The sequence below is a fragment of the Mugil cephalus genome, chromosome 1, assembly GCF_022458985.1.
Source record: "Mugil cephalus isolate CIBA_MC_2020 chromosome 1, CIBA_Mcephalus_1.1, whole genome shotgun sequence".
Taxonomy (NCBI): Eukaryota; Metazoa; Chordata; class Actinopteri; order Mugiliformes; family Mugilidae; genus Mugil; species Mugil cephalus.
Window position 1 is genome coordinate 12,066,002 of NC_061770.1, and position 26,545 is coordinate 12,092,546.

The 26,545-nt window shown below is 42.4% G+C and overlaps 1 protein-coding gene across 2 annotated transcripts in view; it reads left to right on the forward strand.

Moving 5' to 3' along the window:
* LOC125015099 (adenylate cyclase type 6-like) overlaps window positions 1-26,545 on the forward strand; it is a 38,444-nt gene that overhangs the window by 8,074 nt on the left and 3,825 nt on the right. For both annotated transcript variants that reach the window (XM_047596771.1, XM_047596764.1), the window contains 19 exons: window positions 15,965-16,114; window positions 17,905-18,026; window positions 18,668-18,779; window positions 19,018-19,145; window positions 19,227-19,385; window positions 19,494-19,635; window positions 21,921-22,049; window positions 22,138-22,166; window positions 22,259-22,406; window positions 22,495-22,592; window positions 24,047-24,134; window positions 24,229-24,345; window positions 24,437-24,595; window positions 24,753-24,928; window positions 25,339-25,365; window positions 25,474-25,503; window positions 25,607-25,739; window positions 25,932-26,195; window positions 26,279-26,483. In XM_047596771.1, the coding sequence (XP_047452727.1) occupies window positions 15,965-16,114; window positions 17,905-18,026; window positions 18,668-18,779; window positions 19,018-19,145; window positions 19,227-19,385; window positions 19,494-19,635; window positions 21,921-22,049; window positions 22,138-22,166; window positions 22,259-22,406; window positions 22,495-22,592; window positions 24,047-24,134; window positions 24,229-24,345; window positions 24,437-24,595; window positions 24,753-24,928; window positions 25,339-25,365; window positions 25,474-25,503; window positions 25,607-25,739; window positions 25,932-26,195; window positions 26,279-26,483 (2,416 nt within the window). The remainder of the gene's footprint in view (window positions 1-15,964; window positions 16,115-17,904; window positions 18,027-18,667; window positions 18,780-19,017; window positions 19,146-19,226; window positions 19,386-19,493; window positions 19,636-21,920; window positions 22,050-22,137; window positions 22,167-22,258; window positions 22,407-22,494; window positions 22,593-24,046; window positions 24,135-24,228; window positions 24,346-24,436; window positions 24,596-24,752; window positions 24,929-25,338; window positions 25,366-25,473; window positions 25,504-25,606; window positions 25,740-25,931; window positions 26,196-26,278; window positions 26,484-26,545) is intronic.

The window sequence follows — 26,545 nt, forward strand, 5'->3', positions numbered from 1 at the left end:
GTCTTATTAGCCTGAGACCAGCTCGACATACAGTAATGTAGATGTGACATAATCATAGCATTTAGCTCTTTCAGTGTATTAATGTGTTGCCCAACTTTTTAGTATGTGTTTTGAAAGTTAGTGAGGAATTAAAAGCTATCAACTGGAATTTAAACTCCACAGCTTTTAGCTTTTTTCCATCCACATATATGTTTACACTAACACTTAGTGTTCAGGGTGAGACATGAATTGCTCAAACATTCGCATTGTTGATGTCAATAATAGAACGTGTTCATTGAAAACGTGACACCTTGCATGGAGAACGAAGCCTACACGCCTTATTCTGAAGTGTTATTATCTGAGCTAATATTGTGACTGGCAGTCGGCCTCGTTACAGGTAAAATCCAACATTATAGTGTGAAGCATTCAGATCACGCATCATTCAAGACATCTACAAACATACATGGCATAAACAAGACCATGATGATCACCTTTTAAAAATAGCATTAATATGAGTCCTTGAGCACAGTACAGGTGCTGGCCAGTAAATTAGAATATCATCAAAAAGTTGAATTATTTCAGTAATTCCATTCAAAAGGTGAAACTTGTATACTGTATACTTTCCTTCCACACATAGTGATATATTTCAAGTGTTTATTCATTTTCATTTTTATTATTACAACTGACAGCTAATGAAAACACCAAATTCAGTATCTCAGAAAATTAGAATATTCTGAAAAGGCTCAATATAGAAGACACCTGGTGCCACACTAATCAGCTGATTAACTCAAAACGCCTGCAAAGGCCTTTAAAAGGTTCCTCAGTCTTGTTCTGAAGGCTCCACAATCATGGGGAAGACTTCTGACTTAACAGTTGTCCAAAAGACGACCATTGACACCTTGTACAAGGAGGGCAAGACACAAAAGTTGATTGCTAAAGAAGCTGGCTGTTCGCAGAGCTCTGTGTCCAAGCACATTAACAGACAGGCGAAGGGACGGAAAAAATGTGGTAGAAAAAAGTGTACAAGCTCTAGGGATAACTGCACCCTGCAGAGAATTGTGACGACAAACCCATTCAAAAATGTGGGGGAGATCCACAAAGAGTGGACTGCAGCTGGAGTCAGCGCTTCAAGAACCACCACGAAGAGACGCATGAAAGACATGGGATTCAGCTGTCGCATTCCGTGTGTCAAGCCACTCTTGAACAAGAAACAGCGTAAGAAGCGTCTCGCCTGGGCCAAGGACTGGACTGCTGCTGAGTGGTCCAAAGTTATGTTTTCTGATGAAAGCAAATTTTGCATTTCCTTTGGAAATCAAGGACCCAGAGTCTGGAGGAAGAGCGGAGAAGCACAGAATCCACGTTGCATGAGGTCCAGTGTAAAGTTTCCACCGTCAGTGATGGTGTGGGGTGCCATGTCATCTGCCGGTGTTGGCCCACTCTGTTTCCTGAGGTCCAAGGTCAATGCAGCTGTCTACCAGGAAGTTTTAGAGCACTTCATGCTTCCTGCTGCTGACCAACTTTATGGAGATGCAGATTTCACTTTTCAACAGGACTTGGCACCTGCACACAGTGCCAAAACCACCAGTACCTGGTTCAAGGACCATGGTATCCCTGTCCTTGATTGGCCAGCAAACTCGCCTGACCTTAACCCCATAGAAAATCTATGGGGTATTGTGAAGCGGAAGATGCAATGCGCTAGACCCAACAATGCAGAGGAGCTGAAGACGACTATCAGAGCAACCTGGGCTCTCATAACACCTGAGCAGTGCCACAGACTGATCGAGTCCATGCCACGCCGCATTAATGCAGTGATTGAGGCAAAAGGAGCCCCGACTAAGTATTGAGTGCTATACATGCGCATGCTTTTCATGTTCATTCTTTTCAGTTGGCCAACATTTCTAAAAAAAACATTTTTTTCATTGGCCTTTTCAGAATATTCTAATTTTCTGAGATACTGAATTTGGTGTTTTCATTAGCTGTCAGTTGTAATAATAAAAATGAAAATGAATAAACACTTGAAATATATCACTATGTGTGGAAGGAAAGTATACAGTATACAAGTTTCACCTTTTGAATGGAATTACTGAAATAATTCAACTTTTTGATGATATTCTAATTTACTGGCCAGCACCTGTAACCTCTCATGGTATAAGCTCCTGGAGACGTCTTGAAGGAGCCTGGTTGCGATCGGTGGAGCATTTCATGTTCAGTTCTTCAAATTTATGGAGCTTAATCCTATCAAACCTTTCAAAACACAAGCAGGCCATCTGTTTGTTTCCCGTATTGCTCTTGGCCTTGCTCGATGTGCGTGTTTTTACAGCTGCATCTGTTCTTCAAATTCACTTTGAGTGTCTTACTGTACAGCCTCACTCTATAAACTGCAACACTGGCTGGTAATACGGTTACATGTGAGCTTCTCTCCGCTGCTCGTGTCCGCGTGTCCGCGATCCTCGAGCTCCTCGGCAGAAATCAATTACCCGTGGCTGCGCGGTACGTACACATGCGCATGCATCCATCCCGCCCGTCCAAGAACACGCGCGCTTTGTTATGGTTGACGCCTTCCCTTCTCGCGTCTATTGAATTTTTGTCAGAGTTGCTGCTGTTTATTTTTCTTTGGGAAATAACATCACTAAACAATGGCGCTGCCTACATGTGTGGGTGTCCATTTCATTGTGCATACATGACATGTACAGCCCTGTCTGTTCTTCTGTCCACGAGCGACTCACGCGCGCGCTCACGTTCGACGCACTTTATTTCGCACACTGATCATCGCTGATAGACTTGACAATGAATTTTCTGAATTTTGTTCCACATTCTTCGCCCCAGAGTTATTTGCTTTATGCCCCCCCCCCCCCCCCCCCCCCCCCCCCACGACAATGGCTTGCATTGTCGTGTTGATGTTGTTGACACAAGTGCTGCGAGAGGTCAAAGACTGGTTCCTAAAAATACCGGGCCCTCTGTGTTTCTGCTAACCGTTGCGTCACATGGAACAGTCTTATCAGAGCCTGCGTCAGAGCAACAGGCAGGTCACTCTATCCCCCTTTTCTCTGGATACACATGGCCCTGCGCTTTCACATTACCTGAAACACACACTCACGCTCACAAGGGCAGAGGCTGCTAATGCTGTATGTTCACAGATAGCCCAACAATTTCTTTATCTTATACCGTTGTGTGCAAATGAGGTTTAACCTAATGTTTAACCTAATGATCTTTGAGCTTTGCGGAGATGGAGTTTAAGATCCGGAAAAGCCCAGCAGAAAGTGGAAAGTGACTGTGCGGACCCTGAGACAGTATTTATCACTGGGCTCCTTGATGAACTCCTTTATAAAGCGTGTTTTATATTTATTAGATAAGATAAGCGGACAGAGTTTAAATAAGAGTGTATATACAACTCCGATCGCGTCAAACTTTCCGAAGGGCTGTTTATTGAATTTTCCCATTTGCAGGATGTTATCTCTCCGTTTTATCTGCACTGGAGAATGGATACATTTCAGTGAGAGCAAACCTCAGACTGAGCTAGACTGAGCTGACTGGTATCGGCCGTTCACAGTTTGGTGGCCGAAATAACCTTTTATGCCACCTTTTATGCCGCGTGCATCGGGGCGACAGACTTGGATCTCGGCGGAGGAAGCGTCGGCCTGCGATCATCACCTGAGCGGAGCTGCGGCTGTAGAATAAGGCGCCCGGTGTGAGCGAAGGAAGGAGCAGCGAGGCGGTGCGATGGGAGGAGAATATGATATTCTCCCCACGCAGCCCTTCCACAGCTTCCTTGATAAATAATTTGTGTGTTTAACTCGGCAGCAGCATTTTAACGAGGATACCTGTCACATGTACGCTTTGCTCACGGCCAGGATGGGCGCTGACTGATGGGATACTACACTCACACATAGAAAACAGCTTTACCGAAAAGATCAGTGTATAAATAGAAAACAGAAACAGAAATAGTTTTTTCCTCTGTCTGAATACACTTTAATTGTTCCCTGTATTTGTTTATTTGTTTATATGTACGAGTACACATATGCTGTAAATATAAATACACACGCGCACGCACACTAATCATCCAATCTGTGGACCAGTAAGAGCTTAGTTTAGACTTATCTGTTTAGCATCACTTCTGAGGCTGATGGGGAATAAACAGCATTGCTAAGTGTTTCCCTCAGTGCTTGTGTTGAGCTGGTCCACTGGTTGCCATGGAAACAACTACGACTCAAGCAGCCCAGACCCAGTTTGGTAATCGCTGCCTCAAGAAAAGATGTAAAAAAAAAAATAATAATAATAATAATAAAAAAAAATTATGTAAAATGAAACATTTTTGAAAATCAGGTCAAAATTGATTTCTACTTTTCACTTCTCCTTCTGAGAATTGGGGAGCTCGAGGGCGGGTGCTGGAGGAGTCTGTGCTTTCTAGACATGCTGCCGTTCGGCCGCTCGGATAGATGTGTGCTTTGTTTTCCTCCCCCCTGCTGCCGAAATGAGACAGTCCATAATTAAACATGGGGATGACAGAGGAGAGGTCATATGAGTGGTGGTGGTTGTGGTGTGGGGAGTTGAGAGGGAGGGATGCACAGGATGTTGTTTGCCAGTTGTCTGGTTTAGAGAAGCTTATCTCTGGTCAGCTTGCGATGACTACGCATCTTTGTAACCTCAGCGCAGTGGAAACAGTGCAGGGTGTTTGAAGGCTTCACAGTTTTTAACTCCAGTAATCAGCCTTATACGGTTCTGTCGGTGATATAAGATTCTTTCCCTGCCACAGATAATCGGTTTTATTGCTCATTACAAGTCCTCTACATTCCTCTAATGTTGACATAACTCGTTTAATCCCAGCAGCTTTCCCCTCAACTTGTTGTCCGTCCACAGTGTGCGAAGCGGAGCGTCCACGCAGGGGTCCCGTACGTTCCAGAAAAACTTAATAATGTTGTGAAAAAAAAAACGGTTTGGATTTCCTCAAGCTTTCCATTTTTATGCAGATTCTGTGACCATTTAGACAAAAACACTTGTGCGACTCCAGTGCCAGAACGCTTTGATAGTCACACTCTCCCCACAGAAGTCACACCCAACCGGTTGCCAGCCGAAATGCGTGTGTGGTGTGTAGTTTTTCAGTGTTATGACCCCCCAGCTTGTCCCTGTTCATGTTTACAGAAACACGACTGAGGAATAAGGAGTTTCAACATGGTCAGTGTGATCGGGATAACTGACTCTGTGTCTCGGATGTACATTATTTATCCAGTGTGTTACAGTGTAGAGCCCCTTAAACATTCAGAGATGCTGAATAAAATGCATAAATACCAAATGGTGGAATTATTAACGGAAATCTGTGTGTCATGCGTGATGCTTTTATGATGATAGATTAGAAAATGTGCAGATGTGAGGAAAGGAGTTGGTGTGTTACAACATTAAAATCATATTTGTTGTTAGAAAAATAATTTGTCACAGTTTGTTTGAATAAACTACACTTTGATGAGGAGAAACAACTGGAAATAATTTGCACCATTTCCTGTTTTAAAAGAGTGCAGTAATAGAATCTGCCAGCAATTTTCTTCTCATGTGATTTATCTGATGCATCACATTTGTTTAGGCTCAATTTTTTTTTTGTACTTAAATACACAAAATAAAAACCTCAGCTTCCTTCACATATTTAAACACGGGAGCTGCTAATGCAGTCTACAGTAAACAGCATCTATCAAAGTACTGAATTAACTGATTACAATCAATCTTATTGTCTGCCGCAAATCTCGGCTTCCCACTCTATTACAGCGTCGAGAGAATAAATGAAATGACTTTGAACACAGCAACGGGGCCTCTGATCTCACGTCACCTTTGTGTCTTTACCCAAAACAGAATACAGTGTGTGTGGAGCTGACTGTTTTCTGATCCATATATCCATGGTATTTACACAAGTCAACGCTTCCTGCAGCATTTTACTATCTCACTTTACAGCTGGTAAATGTGCATGTAAAGCCACATCCACATATAAAGTGATTTGCTTGTCGCCCACCTCTCTGTGGCTGACAGCTGGTCGCTAGTGGACTTTTCAGACTCTGGTTGCCTTGGTAACCCTCTGACTCTATATTCCCCATCCCAAATGTTTCCAGAGAAACAAGCAGAACGTACAAATACTGCTGGAGTGTCGATGGAGCTAGCTCCTCTTGCCGCCGCCCGTCTCTGTTTGAAAAATTGGTACTGTCAACAGTGGCACCGCTTCCTTTGGTTTCACCCGACGCTCCAATCGGCTGGTGACTTTGGAGGTAGCAATAAAAGTCCTGGATGGTGTTCTCTAGCAATAAACGTTTGGGGAACTCCGCGTTAGCATCATATGTCTGTCACGTTGCCTCAGAGTTGACAGTCTCTATGACTTACAGATTCACTGAAAACGTCCCATTTACAAATAAAGAGAGTTGTTTATCACTTTGTACCTGATAGTTGGTCCGTGGTGGATGTACCGGACTCTGGTTGCCTTGGGAAACCTCAGTCAGATGTGTTAAAACAAGCAGGACATAGTGCATTTATTGCTAGTGTGGGGAATGAGGTAGGTCACAGCTCCCAATTTGAAAAGAAAATACAGTCAACACCCCCAGACAGGTTCAAGTAAACGCTTTGGGATTGTGTCAATCCATCGTGTCAGACGCCCCTACTGGTCGTGCCTTAAATATTGTTGATTCAACAAGAGTTAAATTTATTTCTCCACACTCACTAGATGCACGTATTAGTATCGCCGTTAGGTTAGTGTGATTTTCCATCCTTTGTATTACTAATGTGGAAGTGGAGTTGGTTGTGAGATCATGTGACCACTTACCTATTTAAAGATGGCACCTCTCATTGTTCCGTATGACCGGATGAAGAGCAGCGACTCGCCACGTTGTCGCTATTACATTTCACTGAATTGGGGGCCCTACAGTGTGTGAGCCTTCCTTTACTTTTTCCATTTTAAATTTAGAACTCACCCGCTTTGCTGAACCGAACGTATTTTTTCGCTTGTCATTGCCGTAGCTCGCTGAATTTAATTTCAGTGTTTGGCTGCTAGTCCCGTCCTGTTTGTGCACCCCTAAAACATCTGTGGTGAGAATCCACCCTCTCTGTGCATCTGTTTCCTTAAAAGATGGTCGTGGAAACGAGTTTGAAACGGCCAACATTTAGAGTATAATGTAATACTGTAAGGTGGACATGAACCAGCATATTTCTTGTTTAAATGACACTGCTTCATGTCTGTTGGTCGGTGACAGAATCTGGATACTAAGAATATCTTTTAAACAGTTTGATTGATGTCGCACTGGAAATGTCCTGGAAAAGAGTTTTTTTCTTTTTTTTTTTTTTCTGGGAAACTCTGCTTCTGCTGTTCATCACAAATTTACTGAATCTGACAAGTCACCGCATTGACAGGGGCTGCAGTGGGACCGATCCTGCGCCCATTTATGCAGCTTAAATATCTTTAAGGTGAAGTAACACACAGATGTGCACTTGTGCTGTGTCTCAGCCTTCAGGCAGACAGTGTAGAGACCACCCGGCCAAGTGGGCGAGCAGGCGGGGCTTCACTATTTATCTCTTGATGTTCTGGTCATTTCAGATAAGGCCGGTGCGAGCTGTGTGTAGACATGAGGCCCGGGCTGAGTACACAAACCCAGCAGCTGCCTGGCACCAAACACATACACAGACTCTTTTCACAAAGGCTGAAAGTGACAGTGAACGCGAGTCGGAGCGTGAGGAGGCGGGAAGAAATAAATGAAATGAAAGAATATGGAAATAAATAACCAACACTCTCAAGGAAAGATAAGAGCCAACCTACGGGAGAGACTCTTATGTTTTGTCACAAGTAAAACACTGTCATTGTGTTTGGTGTGCTAGAGTGTGTTTTACAGGGCCTGATCTAACACAGATGTTCTAAGGAGTTCCAGATGCTCCTCAAAGGCCGATGAGCTCTGACTTGCACTCTCACTGGCCCCGTTTCAAAAAACAATATCCCATCAGTCATTGCTCCCTCTGGGAAAAAGGTCTTATAAATTCAGCATTTGGGTCTCCACAGTTTTCTTAGCCTGTCCGTCTAAAAGATCTTTCCATGCGAGTTTGAAACATTCAGTGACAGCCATCTGAAGTCGAGCGCCGCTGAACAGATGAGTGGATTAATTGGGGATTTGTTAAACTGCTCTCATAAATAGTGATTGTCCAACTTAGCTTGCGTCAAACTTTTTTTCCATATAACCTTTTTTTTTCTGAGTGAAACACGCAGCACACGAAAACGTTGTTAGCCTGTGGCCAGAGCTCGGTCTTCGTGAGATCACCGCTCCGCATTTCTAAAGAAAACCCCTGGCAGCACTTTAAACCCGGAGATGAATTTCGTGGTAGGAACCAAAGTGCACACAGTCACATACCTAAGGGGTAAACGTTCGGGAAACTCTCATTGGTTGTTGACTCAAAGTTGAGGTTAGTTCAGCCGGTAACCGCCCATCTTGCATTGCCAAAGGATTTTCGTTTGCCGTGGCTACAGTTGGCAGTGTAACAGCGGCCTTTCTAAATTAATTCAAACATGCTGGTGAAATTGTGAGAAGTGGATTAAGACGTGCGTTTGTGCAGTGAAATCTCTGCAACCTTTAGCTCGCTTCCTATGACCCTGTATGTGGAACCTGGCCTTGGTTGAAAATTTGGGCTAGCATTTGCAGCTCTGTCACGCTTGTTGTTGGATTTTAGGAAGCCACCATTACATTTCTTTTACATTTTTTACATTAAACATGCAGGACTAAAGAGCTCTTAACTGCTGTACAAGAACAATGCTGTTTATTTACACGTCGTCTGTACAGTTTAGCAGCTTGTGGAGCTTTAGCTAAAATGTTTCAGCACAATAGCATGTAACCTGTACTTATTTAATACTCTTAGGTGTTTTTGTTTTGTTTTGAAACGAGTGAGATGGTGACGACATTGGGTTTATTAGGTGTCAAGCTTTAGCCAATGAATTCTGAATGAAACTGATTTTGGTGGATGGGGTTTCCTTGCAGTAACTCTGTGCTTGTGTCGTATGTCAGTTGCATCAATCACTCCTTTTAGTCATTGCCTCAAAGTTGAGTAGTTCGTCCTCTGTGTGCGCCTTTTAAACATTAAGCAAAACTTAATCAGGTGTAGAAACAGCACCAAAAACACTGAATTAATTCACCTGGATCTGTAATATTTTATCAATGTGGCAATTTTGTGATGAATTAAAATACACACATCTATTGATAAAGAGTTAATGATACGAGCCAAACATCCCGAGAATACAGTTTGTTCCAAGTGCAGTGCTGTGCTGGTGTAAGACAAAATCCTACTCCCACTGCCTCCCCCCCTCCTCCCCCCTCCTCGGCTTGTCCTCCAAACTGCAACCTCCCTGAAACTGGGTGGAGGGCTGCAGGTCTTTGGAAGGAGGCTGAGGAATGTGGGTGATAGTTGCTAAGTGAAAGCTGCGCTCTGCCATCTCTGATAATTCACACAGTCTCCGTGGGTGTGAGTTTCGGGCCAACACTGAGCAGAACCTTTCACAAGGCTGAGAAGGAAGCTCACGCAGAGAAGGAGAGAGAGAGAGAGAGAAAGAAGCAGAGACGCTTCAACAACATGGAAGATAAATATAAAATCCACATCATCGCATCCGCATCTAAGAGGCGAATAGTGACGGCTGATTTAAAATAAGCACTTTCAACGTCCGCAAATTGGACTGACTGATGAGACAAAGTTTGCGTCTGGGGGAAAATGTTGCTCATATTTTCGGTGCTTAATATTCATGTCGCCGGGCTGCGCTCTGTCTGGCTGACGTCACTTTCGAGGGTTTTCCACATCCCGGGTGGTTAGTAGTCTAGCGCATCGTCACCTCCGTGTTGGGTTTTGGCTGAGTATCGTTAAGTGGGATGGAGAGCAAGATGGAGGGATTCAAGGAGGGCTCAGGTCACTGACTGCTGTATCGTGTGAACATGCTGCGAAGAAAGAAAAGCCACTTGGAGTTTGTGCTTTCTGGAAAACATTTGTCACTTTTAGAGTGTGCTGTAAAAAAAATAATTTTGATAGTTATTTTTTATTTTTTTATAGTCTCTGGTTGCAGCAGAAACAGGTTCTCAGAGTTGAGTTGTACATCCAGTAGATACAGAGCAGTAGAAACATTATCATTCATCTGGAATTGTTTATGGCTTTTTTTTAACAGTTGTAAGTCCAACAATAATGTAAGTCGCTCAGATTTGATTTCAATCTCTCCGGAGGGAAATATATGACTTGTTAGCTACCGTGTCTGCGTTCTTCAGCTAGCTGTGTCTGTCTGGTGTTTGGTGCTGGGCATTAACTTTGCCTGCCGTTCAGCTTTAGAGCGTTTCTGTTCAAAGTTGTGACAATAAATGTTGTGAGGAGGAAAACACTAACAATGAGGTTAAGAATTAGGGCTCGTCCCATATGAGTAATCATGTGATCCATTGTGAAATTACAAAATGTCTTTGAAGCAGCTTTGAACAATGGCTTTCTGATTCACTACGCTTGTTTTCGTCTTGTAGCACACCTTCGAATGTCTCATTCGTCCGTGTTCCCCCACGTTGCTCTCTTTTCTTCAGAGAACACTTTTCGTCAGCGTGAAAAGAGCTGCGATGGCCTTAAAAGTCAATGTTTATAGACTCGCTGTCAGGACCAAGAACTTCCTGCTGAAGTAAATGGCTGCTGTGCCGAATCCATCATAAAGCACGAGAACGATTACAAATACATTTTCTTAATATTCCATTAGCCGTCCTCTTGTTCTTGGACTCGCTTGGACGTGGCAGATTCACGGGGGCCTTCATGAGTTGAGGAGTGGTGAACAGAAGGTGTACTTTGTTTTTACATACAGCATTACCGAAGACACAAATCTACAGCTTATTGTTTTTATGCTCTCGAATGTGAGCTTTAATTTACTGTGACTCTAGGAACGGCAACGTCAGCAACTACTGAAAGGGTTTTCCATGGCATTCTGTGCACACAGGCTGTGACTTGCTTAATCTCTCGCCGTGAAGCTTCAGTTGAAATGTATGTCTTTACCTTTTTGTACAGATAATTTAATCACTTAAATTTTGATACTAGTGACAATAATTATTACTTTCTCATAAAGTATTGCTCAGGAATTTAACAAAGAAAAAGCATTAATAATTATACCGCCTAAATACTTAAAAATTTCCAGTTAACTTTATTGTCATTGTGTCTGTTGTGCGTCCTCATCCGTTTAAAAAAACAGACAAACGTCGGCCGCCACTTTGACATTTCTTATCTCCAGCTTTGTTGAAATTGGACTGTAGCTTGTTTTTCTATTGCCTCTGTCATGAACGCAGCATAAGATCATTAAAGTCGTCTTATTTCACACTGTCTGTATCTGCTGAATGTTATGTTATATGCATTATTTTCCCCTCATAATTCATACATATCATATATTTAACAGAAAATCAGATTTTTTTTGCAGAAATTTCAAATCAGAAAATCACAAAATGCGTTCATCTTTTTTCACCCCTTTGTTGTTGGGAGTATTTCATGTACGAAACAGACATACGTGTACACAGAGCTGGTTATTGATTCAGCAGTGTTTCCTTCCATGGAGCCATGTTGATCATTTATTTATTGAGCCTGTAGATCCTCTCTAAGCTGTTTGGGGGCTTTTTCTGACAAAATGCATTTTAATCTATGCTGCAGAATAGCCGGTGTTACTGCTTGTTTTGACGGTGCGGTCTAGATGAGGGCAGCTCTTATATAATGCCATTTTGATATCCAGGGATTAGGCCGAGGTCTTCTCCACAGACTGGTCGGCTGGCAGGCAGCTTCCACAGTATCAGCCTCGGGAAAAACAGATTTCGTGGCGACTGTGACGCTTCGGTGAGGTTGGATTCCTGGTTTATTTTCAAATTCACAAACTGGACGCAAGTCTGTGTTCGTTAATCAGCCGTGAACTGTACCTGGTTTGCTGGTTTGGACCTGGACTAAATCAGTGAAGGAAAAGGCTGACAGGATAAGTGATGAGCTTGCTCTGGAGACAAAATGAGCGTGTTGTTGAACAGGTCACGAGCAGGTGCGGTGGCCTGGGAGCAGTGGGAGCGTGGCAGCGTACACAGGTAGCAGGTAGACGCTGCCAAGCCGAGCTTCTAAAGAGGTGGAGTGCTGTTGCGTAAACACAGGACCTTACTGTGTACTCTGTAAACCCACTAGCCCGTGCCCTCTTGAGAAAAGCAAGCAATTAGTTTGAGGCTGTGAGCTCAGACACATGGAGTGCGATACGAAACGTCGAGTGAATCTCAACAGATAAATACTTACAGTGGCTGCAGCTGAGTGCATATGGGGAGAAAACCAGGGCTGTACACACATACAGACGGGCTGGAGACGCGCACCTGCAAACATGCATCGTGCTGTGGGTTTCACTTTTGTCTCATGGCTGTTTTTGCTTGAACAGTGAGAGTAATGTAAACAGAGCTGAGCGCTCTGAGCCATCTGCCTAATGTCACTTTGGCCCATATCTGTCCTGCTCCCTCTCTCTTTCTCCTTCTTTCTCCGTCTCGCTCTCTCTCTCACTCATTCTCTTCTTGCTCTTGTCATCCTCACATTGTCCTTTTCCTTCCTCATCCCGTTTCTGTTCTTACCACTTATTTCCTTCCTACCCCTCAACATCTGTCATTCTTCACTTTTTATCTGCGATGTCCATTATGCTGCGGTTCTTTTTTTAACCCCACCCCTTGTTTACTTTCCTTTCAGACTCATTTCCCCATTACCCATCTGTTTCTATTCTCATGTCTGCGATACTTCATAAACTATGTCACCTTTATCCTCCGCTGCTATTCACAGAATTCTTTTGCTGCCACGATAAATAGACGGGCATTGAGCCATGCGTCCCTGCTTACCTCTGCTCTTTCTTTTGCGTGTAATTAGCAGTAAGAGTGACTGAAATTTGAAAATTGTGTTACCACAATAAAGTAATCCACTGAACAGATGAGATCCAGACACAAAATAGTGTAGAATTTATTTATTTTTTAAATCGAAAGTGTAGAATGCTTTTATACTTAGCGGCAAAAACATTTCCTCAAATGGCCACTTGAGGCAGCCTCCAAAAGTGAGTCATTCCCCATAGAGATCCATCTTAACATGTCCAACTTTACAGCAAAAATAAACATGTTTACAGGCTGGTAAAAAAAACCTTTTCAACCTTCCCCCCCTCCAGAGCTTTGCATGTGCCGCGGTGACTCATATCAAGCCGTGCTTCAACCTTTTTTAATTAACCGAGGAGATAGGCGGAGTCAGGGTGGCGGTGGTCCGTGTCACCCACAAATCCGCTCTTTAGAAATTGTCTAAGCAACAGCACAGAAAATTCCTCCATCTTTATAGACGATGTCAAAAACACTTCTTGACAAACTTTCCATTCAAAAAGACGCATTGTCAAAGGGCTAGCACCTGGATTGTGCTAAAATAAAAATAAAAAATAAAAAATCACAGCCTGGAAACCAAAATGGATTATTCTGGAAGAGCAGTTTTTTTTCATGTTCAACAAAAACGTACAACAGTGTTTTTCATCAACATTAGCCCCTGAGCTCTTTTCTTGGATAGACTTTATGAGCTTTAAGGTTTCAAAAGTGTAGACATTTAAGTGTAGAAGTTGTATAGTCATCTACATCGTAATATGATGCCCCATAAAAGACCCTGCTGCAGTGTTGCAAGACATGTCATTTTCAATAACAAACATTCATAATTACATGAATTACAATGCTAATGCTTAACAAGAAATCCCAGAAAATCACAAATGTGACGTCTAATTGAAAACAGACTGTATATCAGGTATCAGGCATCAGGAAATACTTAAACAATAATCAATGAAAGCTACCATCTCAGTATTATATATCGATAAACCAAATAAACTGGAAGATTTCAAGGAAGAAAATTTACACGTGTCTCTCAAGGAATTCATCCGCGTCTCAGTTGAGCTTTTTTGCTGTAAAGGCTACTCTGGTTTATGAAATGTTCACGTTTAATGTTGCCGCTATGTGCATCAGAATAGCTTAATAGCTGTATTTTAAGTGACAGCGATTGACTACAGAATAATAACCATATTGGACAACAATTTTAAGATGTGATTTCTCGCCGCTAATGTACCTAATAGTGGACACTGGTAGAAAAAAGAAATCTGTTTGTATGGACTTGGCTCAGTTTTAGTTGGGGTAGTTAAGACGGAAAGACTTTTGGCTTAATATCTAAAAATAAAGCTAAAGAAAAGGCAACTGGACTTTTGTTTTGTCTGTTTACTGTGTGTAGTGTATATTTTAAATGTTCACTGATTTATTATAGTCACCAGGACCTTTGTGTCCCTGGAGATGTCAACGTGTGATCTATTCTTACTTCAAGTATTGATCATAAATACTTGACAAAGAAAAGAATCTGGGACTTTTCTCATCCGCAAAACTGCGGCGCGACACATGTATCTCTTTTGAAACAAAGGCCTGCATTTGACAGACTTGAGACCTGTTCCCTCGCTCGTGTTGGAATTTGAAACAGGATGTATCATCTTTGAGTTTCCTTCTGGACTGGACCTTTGTCCAAATGCAGTCTCTGGAGTGAGGAGCGTCGCATTCAGGCCGTAAACAAGAGCACATCTTTTGAGGAAGTGGCCCCGTGTCAGGTCAACACCAGTTCCCACAATGCAATTTGCAGGGACATTTTTTTGGACACTGGAGATTATCCCATTGCAGCAACACATTAAACCACAGACACTTCATAGAGAGCAGTGCGCAGGCATGCTGTAAAAAAATGACTAGCTGGTCGGTGGACTGTGAGGAGCCAAGGGGGAGACTGATCCCACAAACAGGACCGTTTCCTGTCGGAGGAAATGTGTGTGTGAGAGGTGTTTGTGAGAAGGGAATAGTCGTAAACACTTGAGAAGCTAATAATGTTGTTAAACAGATGAATTAAGAAAATACAGAACTTACTTGTTTTACATTAGCGTTATGACCCTGCTCCAGGGCTGCAACATAAAGTGGAGACGAGAACAGTTACAAAAATGAGGGTTTATTCCATTAATTATATTAAAACACTAACAGATGACAGAGACTGAGGCCTGGTGAGTTTGGCGTGAAAAACTCTTTGTGCCTCTCCAGGGAAAACTTTAGTAAACGACAAAAGATTTATACAAGCTGAAGAGAAACAAGAGCGCACAATAACAGTATCTGAATATTTTGTGGGCGGGCGGTACAGTCGTCGCCTCACAGCAAGAAGGTTCTGGGTTTGAACCCGCCAGCTGGCCGGAGTCTGTCTGTGTGAAGTTTGCATTTGGCTGTGTGGGTTTTCTCCAAAGACGAGCACGTTAGGTTAACTGGTGATTCTAACTTGGTTGTAAGTGCATGTGAATGGTTGTTTGTCTATTTTGATTTTTTTTTATTATTATTATTTATATTATTTTTATTTATTTTATTTGATTTATTTGGCTTAAGATACATTAGCTACATAGTGTTTTGTTTAAATATTTAAGTGATTTTTTTTTTTTTTTTTTTTGTCCGTGGACGTGTTTGAACATTGAAACATGACATATTAATCTGATGACTTTTGATCAAAGAGTTGACTCTTAACAGGATGTGTCTGTAACTTCCTGTACACAATTAAAGCTGCTGGGAACTGGGTTCGGGTTGGGAAAACTTGTTCCGTTCTCTCAAGTTTGTCCCACAGTCATCATCCTTTTATTTGACAGCCCAAAGCATAAAATCACCTTTATGTACAAACAGTGAGCCTTCTCGGTCCCTTGAGAGCGATAGAGAGGGAGAAGAGTCTGAGTAAAAAAGTAAATAGCTGAAGGAAATGGATGACACAAGTATCATAATTTAACAAAGACTGCACTACAAACCATCAGCAGTTTATGTGTTCTATCCTTTTATGTGAAGGTTTCTGGTAAAGACCATCACCTGAGCTGTGATGAATCTCTGCTCTGTGTTTGATGTTCGCTGTCGCTGTGTTTGCCTTAACGTTAAAATATTTCATGATCTTCTGTCTGTACTCCTTCCAGGTGAGCGCTAATGTCCTCATCTTCTTGTGCACCAACATCATTGGCATCTGTACCCACTACCCGGCTGAAGTTTCCCAGAGACAGGCCTTCCAGGAGACCAGAGGATACATCCAGGCCAGACTTCATCTGCAGAGGGAGAATCAGCAACAGGTAGGACTGCACGCGAGATGAGTGTAAAATGATGCCGCATCTTCATCGAGCTTTTCTCTTGTAGACATGAAACGTGACATGCTTCCTTCATATCTTTGTTTAGGTTATGTAAGTGTGTTTTCTTGGTTGCACAATTCTTCATCCTGTCAGGCTTTTAGAAGATGTGGGAAGGCGATTTTTGATATATGGTGACAAATCACAGAATCCCCGGTCAACTCAGAATGATGTTTTGTCTATATATCCCTTCTTATATCTGTATACTATGAAAAATATTGAAAAAAAATATCAGATGATGTCAGTAAGTAAATGTCGTACATATTGTCTGAATGCTAAACAATCTTATTTTTTCCCAGCAATATTTCCAGAACGAAAAAAACTTTGCATTCGGTTCAATTCAATTCAAATCATTTCAATTCAATTGTATTTATATAGCGTCAATAACATTGCCGCCACTCCTCCTCCTCGGCCTGTGCTTCCAGCGCTGGGATAATTGCTATGACTGCGTGGCGTAGACTCATTTAAACTGACATATTCATAGTCCTGCAGCTAGGTTTGAGTCAAATGAAATAGATCAATCTGATGACCTGTTATCAAATAATTCACTAAAAGAGATTTAGATGAGAGAGATCTGACATTTTAAAAGACCACATTTCATTTTCCTATCTTTTATTGTACCAATGAATTTGTAATTATTTGTATAAGGCCCCTATGAATATGCGCACAGTTCCACTGTGGTGTATTCTCTGTCCCGTTATCCAAATCTCCGAGTGATGCTGATAAAAAAGAAAACCAAACATCTCCCCGAAGTTATTTCTGCCAGTCAAGTTAAATACTGCTGCACTGGAAGCATGAATTTGTGGCAGGTCTCATGAGTGAACGTATCAGCGCTGCTCAGACTCACTGTCTGAACCGGCCTCAGGTTCTGGATCGGTGCATCTCTAATCTTTTCTATTCTGGGTAATATTTTAAGCCACACATTTGGAGCTGTAGTGAATATTTTGAGCTGCAGGAATGTGGATGTGGGCCGGAATTAAAATAAATTGTAGCTTTAGTGTTCCTGCTCATAAAGAAACATCAGCCTCTGCAATAGTATGAAACACTGTCATGTTTCTGAGGAGTGAGTGCATAAACAAGATTGAGTCGTTCCAGCGGCCATTCATTTCCCCGCGTTGTTTCTTGGGGGGTCCTGTGTGTGTAAAAATACTTCTAAAACGCAGCACGAACAAGAAGTGGCAACATCTAATCGATTGGTTATTTCTGATTTTTCCACATCCTCCCTGGCACTCAGCCACAGAGTTGTACCGAAGACATAAGTCTTTAAGAAACTAGTCACGAATATAAACTTTCAATTTAAGAGAAAAAGGCCATTTCCTGATACAGCTGAGCAAAGGGTGTATTCTGGGTAACATCATCAGCCACACATTAGCACAAATCGGGAGCTCTGGTGAGTATTTTCAGCAGCGGGAATGTGGATGTGGGTGTTCACATTCATCATACAAAAGAGACATGACAACCAGTGCAAGTTTGAGAACAACGCCAGAGCTCTAATGCACGGAGGAGTACGGGATTTTATGCATCATCGCTGGATGCCCTGAAACACCTGTTGATGGAATCAGAACAAATACAAAACACCAGTAGATTTACCAACATTTGGCAAAACTAAATGACCGAAGATTAAAGTTATCCCACAGTTAAGGAACACACATGGGTATGTGACGCATAACAAACAGGCAATAATATTGTGAATGACACAATCTGCATTTTGTTTCTTTTTTTTTTCTGTTTTCCAGGAACGTCTGTTGCTTTCAGTGTTGCCAAGGCACGTTGCCATGGAGATGAAGGCTGACATCAATGCCAAGAAGGAAGACATGATGTTTCATAAGATCTATATCCAGAAACACGACAATGTCAGGTAAGCTGGATACTTGGTCTCGCTGCTTTATGTCACGGATTAACCCATGAACTTATTTAATCATCATTGTTTTCAGTGGGATTGTTGTGTCTATCTGAGATATCTGTGTCTTTCTGAAAATGTTCCTATATTGTTGCTAATTAATATGTGTCATGTGGTGCACACACGCACACATACGCATACACACACATATCTGAGCATGCTCTCAGAGTCAGGAGATGGTAGAGTGGTTTGGCAGAGTGGAGGCTAATTAACACTAGTGAGGGAATACTTAATCACCAGCAGCCAAGATAAGATAATCCCCAAAGATGGAGAGCTTCAGCACACATTCAATTACAGCGCTGAGCAAATACAGTCCCGTCTCTCTCCCTCCCTCTATCTCTCTCTTTCTCACACAACACACATTACGCTGCCACAGATCTCCTGCAGACGACTGTAATGTCAAACTTGCTGTCTCTCAAGGTCACCTGCCCGAAATGCAGCATTATTCCGTGGCTATAATCTGTCATCTGTCCAGTTATCGATGCCAAAACTTTGTCCCCAAACCAAACTGAAGCTGCGTTATCGCTCATAACTAAGGATTAATAGTGTTGTATTTCTTCTTCTCTCTCTTTCTTTCCGCTTCTCGGTCTCATCCTCAGTATTCTGTTTGCGGACATCGAGGGTTTTACCAGCCTGGCGTCCCAGTGCACAGCTCAGGAGCTGGTGATGACACTAAATGAACTCTTTGCCCGTTTTGACAAGCTGGCATCGGTAAGGAGACACTCTTTCACCTGCCTCTGCTGTGCCGTGTTTCTTAAAGGAATAGCTTTTTAACCTTTGAACTGAAGAGCTAAGCTACTTGTTTCTTATTTTTCCCCCAGCCTTTACGCTAAGCTAAGCTAAGCTAAGCTAAGCTACACATCTCCGCATTTACTCAGGCAGTAAATGTCACACCTTACGGACACATGGCGACGTCACCCTCTCTCTCTGTTTGTCTCTCATTCCTCAGGAGAACCACTGTCTCCGTATTAAGATTCTGGGTGATTGTTACTACTGCGTGTCCGGGCTGCCTGAACCCCGGGCCGACCACGCTCACTGCTGTGTGGAGATGGGCGTCGACATGATAGAGGCCATCTCGTGAGTAGAAGCATGTGTGTTGGGGTTAGGTTGCGATCTCCGGCTGCCGCCGAGGAGACGCTGACGTTTGTCCGTTTGCAGGTTGGTGCGCGAGGTGACGGGGGTCAACGTCAACATGCGCGTCGGCATTCACAGCGGGCGCGTGCACTGCGGCGTGCTGGGACTCAGGAAGTGGCAGTTTGACGTGTGGTCAAACGATGTCACGCTGGCAAATCACATGGAGGCCGGAGGCAAAGCAGGGTGAGAGAAACAAGCGATCATTCACACACATGTTTACAGGCCACGAGTGAACATCTAAAATAAAGTGAAAGTAAAACACATTTTATTTTGTCCTTTTCTCCCTGACAGTCGTATCCACATCACAAAGGCCACGTTGCAGTATCTTAACGGTGACTATGAGGTGGAGCCGGGATTTGGAGGGGAGAGGAACGCGTACCTGAAGGAGAACAGCATCGAGACCTTCCTGGTCCTCGGCTGCAGCCAGAAGCGGGTCAGCACGCATGACAACAAACCAACACAGCATAACACACACACATGTTTCAAGTTTTAAAAAATCCATGAATCAAAACATTAAACAGGCTTTTCCAGTTGAGCCTCTGAGAACGACATGAATGCACCAGGAATAATTGATAGACAGAGTACCTTTCCACTGAGTAACTCAGTGGAGTCTAGTTGCTTCAGTGGGCGTTCAGAACAGAAAAAAAAAAAAAAAACTATTCCAGGATCTGCGTTGGCGGCTGTGTGCTGCTTCAGGTATTGATGAACATAAATCAATACAGAGATTTGTTACTCAATCCAGTTTGAGTATCAAATATATGAGTTTGAAGGTTATTCGGTCAGAAACACAGTGCACACAGGAATCCACAGCTCTGAAATACTCTCACAGCAGTTATGAATAAATTTATGAATGAATGAAGGCTTTATTTCAAACATGAGAAAACACACACGCAAAAATCAAAATATTCAAAACTCCAAAAATGTTGTCATGACACGTCCGAAAGGGAGTAGGAAGGAGTGTGTGCTTATTTACTCCTACCCCTTCTCCTTTCTCAGTAATTAACAATCAGTTCATTTCGATTCACAATTTAAAATGTATGTTCCAACACCTCGTCACCATTCACATACATACATTTTTACAGATAAAAGAAAGTAAATTATGTAAATAAATAAGTGAATGAATGACCTGTGAAAACACCTGGTGATCGTCACTGCCCGTCATCCTCCCTGTACCCTGTGAAAACCATGTGTTTGTACCGCCTTTTGAACTGGATCATGCTTGGACATTGATTGAGCTCCGCACCCAACCTGTTCCACAGCTTCACTCCACATATTGAAATACAAAACTTTTTTAATGTTGTACGGACACGAAGATGTTTCGAATTGTACTCTCCCCTCAGATTACAACCCCTATCTCTCTTTTTGAATATTTATACTTTCGTACCAAAAATGTGTGTTTTTTGACGGACATGGACAATATTCAGATGTAATTTTAGACTTCATGACACAAAGTGTGTCTTCTGAATATGGAGGAGCACATAGTTTCTAAACAAGAAACCTTTGAAAAGTGTGTCCTGAACGCGTCCCAGGCCGTTGTAATGATCCATGCCCCTGAGAGCAGTGTACAAGTATTGATTGCTTCCAGATGATTAATTGAAGGAATAATATGGCAAAATAGGCTTCTTTTTTTTGACGCGTTATACTTTTATTTCACGCTAGAAGAAAGAAAATTATGAAAGTTTTTATTTATTTAAAAAAAAAAATACAGTTAAATACCAGTTCTTCCAGTTTCGTTTCTGTTTTAAAAGCAACCATTAAATACAAACAAATGCACCAAAGCCCTGTATTTGATTTATGTTCTATGTGCATTTTATTAGAAAATAGAGTCATTAAAGAATATGTCTGAAGTTCTGGCCATTTATGTTTGGAAAATATTCAACTTTTTTTTTTTAGTTGGTACTTTAGCCACAGTTTTGTGAGAAATCAGTTCTGATATTTATTTTAAGGAGTTCACTTCAGAATTAGAGGATGGGCTCAGGTATTATGCCTTTTTTTTTTTAATTTGTACTACTTCAAAGCTGACTTATTATAAGGATAAATGTGGGGGATTCCTAAATGAAGCTGGTTAAAGATCTGCAGCTGAATATAGTTGTGGTAAAGCCCTGGCAAAGCATCTTAGAGGAGGAAACTCATTTTTTGGTGATAACTGCTCCTGACTTTAGGCGGTCATCGCTTGCAAATGATTCACAACATTTTGATTATGCTTATTTTTCCAGAAACATTTGAGCCCCTGAAAATAGACGCCTGTGAATGAAAATATTTGTAAATTAGTGCAGATTTGGGTGTAAATATCATCAAATTAAAGCTGAGAGGCTGAACTCTGTAATATCCATAATATATCTCTGAGAGGCCAGCTACTTCAGAAAATCATTTAAGCATTTTTATTAAAGCAATATCTTTTAAAATACTCTCATCTAGAGTTAGAATATTACTAGAATCTCTGTATGTATCTATATGTTTTAAGAATATGTGGGAAATAATGGAATTGATGGTGGAATATTTTGTGAAGGAAGCAGAACGTCAACTCTACTGGCAGATTTGTGAATGAAATGATTTTGAAGATCCTGAGCTGCCTTCATTCTCCCATTCGTTGGCTCGATCCTGGTTAAAAAAAAAACAAAAAAAACACCACCTCTTAGTCACTTATTTTGCCGTTCGCTGTGTGTTGTGTTGCATGAGAACAGTTGGTCAAGCCTTGGTGTTGTTCCCTCTGAGCAGAAGGAGGAGAAGGCGATGATGGCGAAGATGCAGCGGACGAGAGCCAACTCTAACGAGGGGCTGATGCCACGCTGGGTCCCCGACAGAACCTTCTCCAGGACCAAAGACTCCAAAGTCTTCAGACAAATGGTGAGGCTCGGCGGCAACACATGGTTAAAGGGCCGGCCACAGCTTTTCTCTGAGTCATATTTATTTGTCTGGTTTCCTTCCTCCTCAGGGGATCGATGAGACCTCTAGTAAAGACAAGTAAGTACTGACGCCTGATGCACCACTTCACTGGATTTCTTTAACCTTGTTACCTCCTGCTTAGTCTTTTCTGTTTTCTGTTTCTTCTACAGCCGTGGTGTTCAGGAGGCCATGAACCCGGAGGACGAGGTGGACGAATTCCTGGGGCGAGCCATTGACGCTCGTAGCATTGACCAGCTAAGAAAGGACCACGTTAAGAAGTTCCTACTCACCTTTCAGACCTCCAGCCTGGAGAAAAAGGTTCAATCTATTTAACATGCTCTTCTTCTCCTTACATATAGGTGCTCGGAGAAGCTCATTACTGATTTCTTCATTTGTTTTTCCACAGTATTCCAAGAAGGTGGACGATCGTTTTGGAGGCTACGTTGCCTGTACTCTACTAGTATTCTGCTTCATATCCTTCATACAGATTGTTGTCTTTCCACAGTGAGTTTTCACACGTTCACATAATGCTCTTCTTTATTTTTTTTTAGTGTGTGTTGACTCGTTACTGTTAACCATTTAAGATGAGGATGCTAAAGCAGCAATAGTTCCTTACCTTGTACTAGGCACATAGCACGTTTCTCTGGGATTTGGTCAAAAAAAATTTAAAAATTACAGCATTTTAGTTTATTTGATTTGGAACAAACAAAAATGTAAACAAAATGAAAAGCTACATATTCATGCCACCTTATTAAAGATTGGAAAGTGTGCTCTCATTTTCAACAGCCTCAGCTACACCTAATGTGAACATAGTTTATGCTATGAAATAAAACCTTTAATAATTCAAGTTTTATTCCTCAGAAATGATGTTTTGTCTGTCATTTTGATGTATAATACCCTTGAGCCTCGTGAGCCCTACTAGTCCCCAGGAGTAGGGGCCAGAATCACGTCCACAGTGAATTCAGAGCTCCTCTCTGTTAAATTTATGACCAAACATGGCATCAGACAAGCTGAATTCATCCAGAATGGAACCAGATATTGAAACTCAGGAGTTACAGATGTGTTTTCTATTTTCTCAGCCTCATAAACTGTTAGTGGTGTAGTTTAAAGAATATGAAGCTTGTTGATTAGGGGTTGAAATGCACCTTGGGAGTGATAGTTAACCTCCACCGCCTGAGTGCAGCTTCACATGTCCCAAATGTGCTAAAATAGCAAATTTGGAGAACGTAGCTAAATAAACTTGTACTAAAACCTCTGTAAAATGTAAAAGGGATATTCACTCTCCAGTTTTGTTGGACCAAAATGAAACGTTGTGTTCTGTCTTCATTCACTCAGACCTGTAACATCAATTCTGATTCTTACACATCTGCTGTAAAGTTAGAAGTTAGACGATTACGAGACAGATATCCTAAAAATAAACCCTGTAGCGGCTCAGATGCACTTTATTTATTTTGGGCTCACAAAGAGGCTTAAGTTCTTTCAAGTCTGGTTTTTATTAAAGTTCAGAGAGATTTGTTTTATTCAATGTGTAGATATTATGCTTCAGCTGTGAGTCAGCTGAAACGGTTCAAGGTGGAAATGAATAGGGCTAATGTGACTAATAGGAACCGCTCTGAAACGTATCGATTGGACTGTTTTGGTTATGTTGCACTACATAATCAATGCTACATGGCCCCATGATGGGAAATTTAATTATAGAAACTGAAAACAAGTCATGCTGCTCGGTCATTAAGAGCTAATAGATCAGGGGCATTAGTCAAGACCGCAACTGGAACTAAATATATACAAGTTAATTCCTATGTGGAAAGCTTTTTTGACCACAAAACAGTCACGATGTAAATAAAACAAATGCAGGAAAGCTGATGTCATTTGTACACCATTAAATGAACAGTCTGTAACAGTCCCAGAGTTTGTTTGAATCAATAAAGAACTAAATGTTTCTATATTCTCTCCTGCAGCACCCCGGTCATGCTGGGAATCTACATCAGTATCTTCATCATACTCGCCAACATCCTCTTCATCTGTGCCATATACTCTTGCATCAAGGTAGTGGAGCTCATCTGGACACAATAGCAGAAGCTTTGCTCGTGCCTTTGCGCATTCGCTGAACATTCAATATTGAAATCGTCTGTCTTTGTAGCTCTTTCCTGCTGCGATGCAGACTGTTTCTAAGAAGATTGTCCAGTCCCGCACCAACAGCACCCTGGTGGGAGTGTTCTCCATCATCCTCGTCTTCATCTCTGCCTTTGTTAACATGGTGAGATCAGAGACCGACATCAAACACCCAGCCCACTGACCATATGCGATGAAAAGCCTTCTGAATTCGTGTTTGTTTGACTTCGATTCAGTTTGCCTGCGACACCAAGAGCTTGGAGGAATGCGTCGCCGAGAAGCTGAACACCTCCGTGGGCCTGGTGACGCCCTGTCTGATCCGCAGCTTGAATGTGTCCGTCGAGGGGGGTCTAGAGATCTGTCCCAGCCAAGGCCCCTCCTGCCCCTTTCCCGAGGTGAGTTCATTATCCGCCGCCACTTCACCGATTGCGCCCTCCTGTTCTACCGGTGCAGCCGATTCGGAAGGAAAATGTCACATTTGCATTCGCGTTTTTCCGAGTGCCATTGTCGAGAACGCGTCTTTGTGACGCTGCTGTCTCCTGTCTCTGCCAGTATTTCAGCTACAGTGTGCTGCTGACGCTGCTGGCCTGCTCCGTGTTCCTGCAGATCAGCAGCATAGGGAAGCTGGCTCTCATGCTGCTCATCCAGCTCACCTTCCTGCTGCTGGTGGAGTGGCCACAAGTAGCACTATTTGAAAACGCGGACCTCTTTGTCACTTCCAATGCCATGTGAGTCCAGCTGGAAATGGGTTTTGTGTTGTTTTTGTGAAATTTAACAGTGCGTCGAGCGTTTTCTCCTTTTGTACTAATAATTAGGTGGGTGTGGAAAGTAGGCAACAAATTCTTGATACCTAATCTTATCCTTTGATCACATAAGCAAACACCTCATCTACGTTTAGACCAGGCATACTTTTCTTCTAATTTACTAAGTGCGTTTTATCTAACTCTGATAGCATTGAACTATATGACATAATTACTTTTAAAAATGTTTTCCCTTCAACTTAGGTATCAGTGTTTGGTTTGGTGACTAAATATGTGAAAATCTATTAAGATTTTAGATTCATGTATATCATGAATAGTAGAGAGTTTCGTTTATTTTATTATTTGTTCTCACGTTTATTTATTTTTTCTCCTTTCAGTGATTTAAATGAAACTAGTGCTCAGTGGTAAGTTGCATGATTTTCTATAAAGTGAACTTGATGTTACTGCTGCAGGCGTTTGAATTTCAGAAAGTGTATAACAGTAGAATGGTGTTTTTTCGCTTTTTCTTTTAGGTCCAGTTTCAATGAAACTACAAACCAGTGGTGAGGCTACGTTTCGTGTTTTTATGCTGTGTTCATTCTGTACCATTTGTTTCTGGGATTTGGTCAAGACGAATCTGACAAATCTTCTTCAATGTCTTTGCAGCCCATATGTTGTGACCAAAGTGTCCCTGAGGGTCATGACTCCAGTGATCCTCACAGTCTTTGTCTTGGCACTGTACCTGCACGCCCAGCAGGTTGAATCTACCGCGCGCCTCGACTTCCTGTGGAAATTACAGGTAATGGAAACCAGAGGCCAGTAGAGGGCGCCACCTGACTGTGTCCACTTCAAATAGATTCTCTTAATTAAAAAAAGTTGTCTATGATGCAGAAGTCTGTGTATATGACTGTGATAGATTGATATTTGGTGCTAATGATATTGGTTTGTGTGTTAAAGATGAATATATCTGATATCGAACCTTGTCTCCCAGGCCACAGAGGAGAAGGAGGAGATGGAGGAACTACAAGCCTATAACCGCCGCCTCCTCCATAACATCCTGCCGAAGGACGTCGCTGCTCACTTCTTGGCTCGCGAGCGGCGTAACGACGAGCTGTACTACCAGTCCTGCGAGTGCGTGGCCGTCATGTTCGCCTCCATCAGCAATTTCTCTGAGTTCTACGTGGAGCTGGAGGCCAACAACGAGGGAGTGGAGTGCCTCCGGCTGCTCAACGAGATCATCGCCGACTTCGACGAGGTAAACCTCCGGCGACTCTCCGGCTGTGACGAACCGCGGGCCGCACAAATGTAACCGCCGTCTGTTATCTCTTCACAACGCAGATCATCAGCGAGGAGAAGTACAGGCAGCTAGAGAAGATCAAGACCATTGGCTCCACCTACATGGCGGCCTCCGGTCTCAACGACTCCACCTACGACAAAAAGGGCCGCAGCCACATCACTGCACTAGCCGACTATGCCATGAGACTGAGGGAGCAGATGAAGTACATCAACGAGCATTCCTTCAACAACTTCCAGATGAAGATAGGTGAGGGAAACGCTACTGCTCCTCCTCTGGGAATCGTCCAACTCTGTAGCTTCTGTTGATGC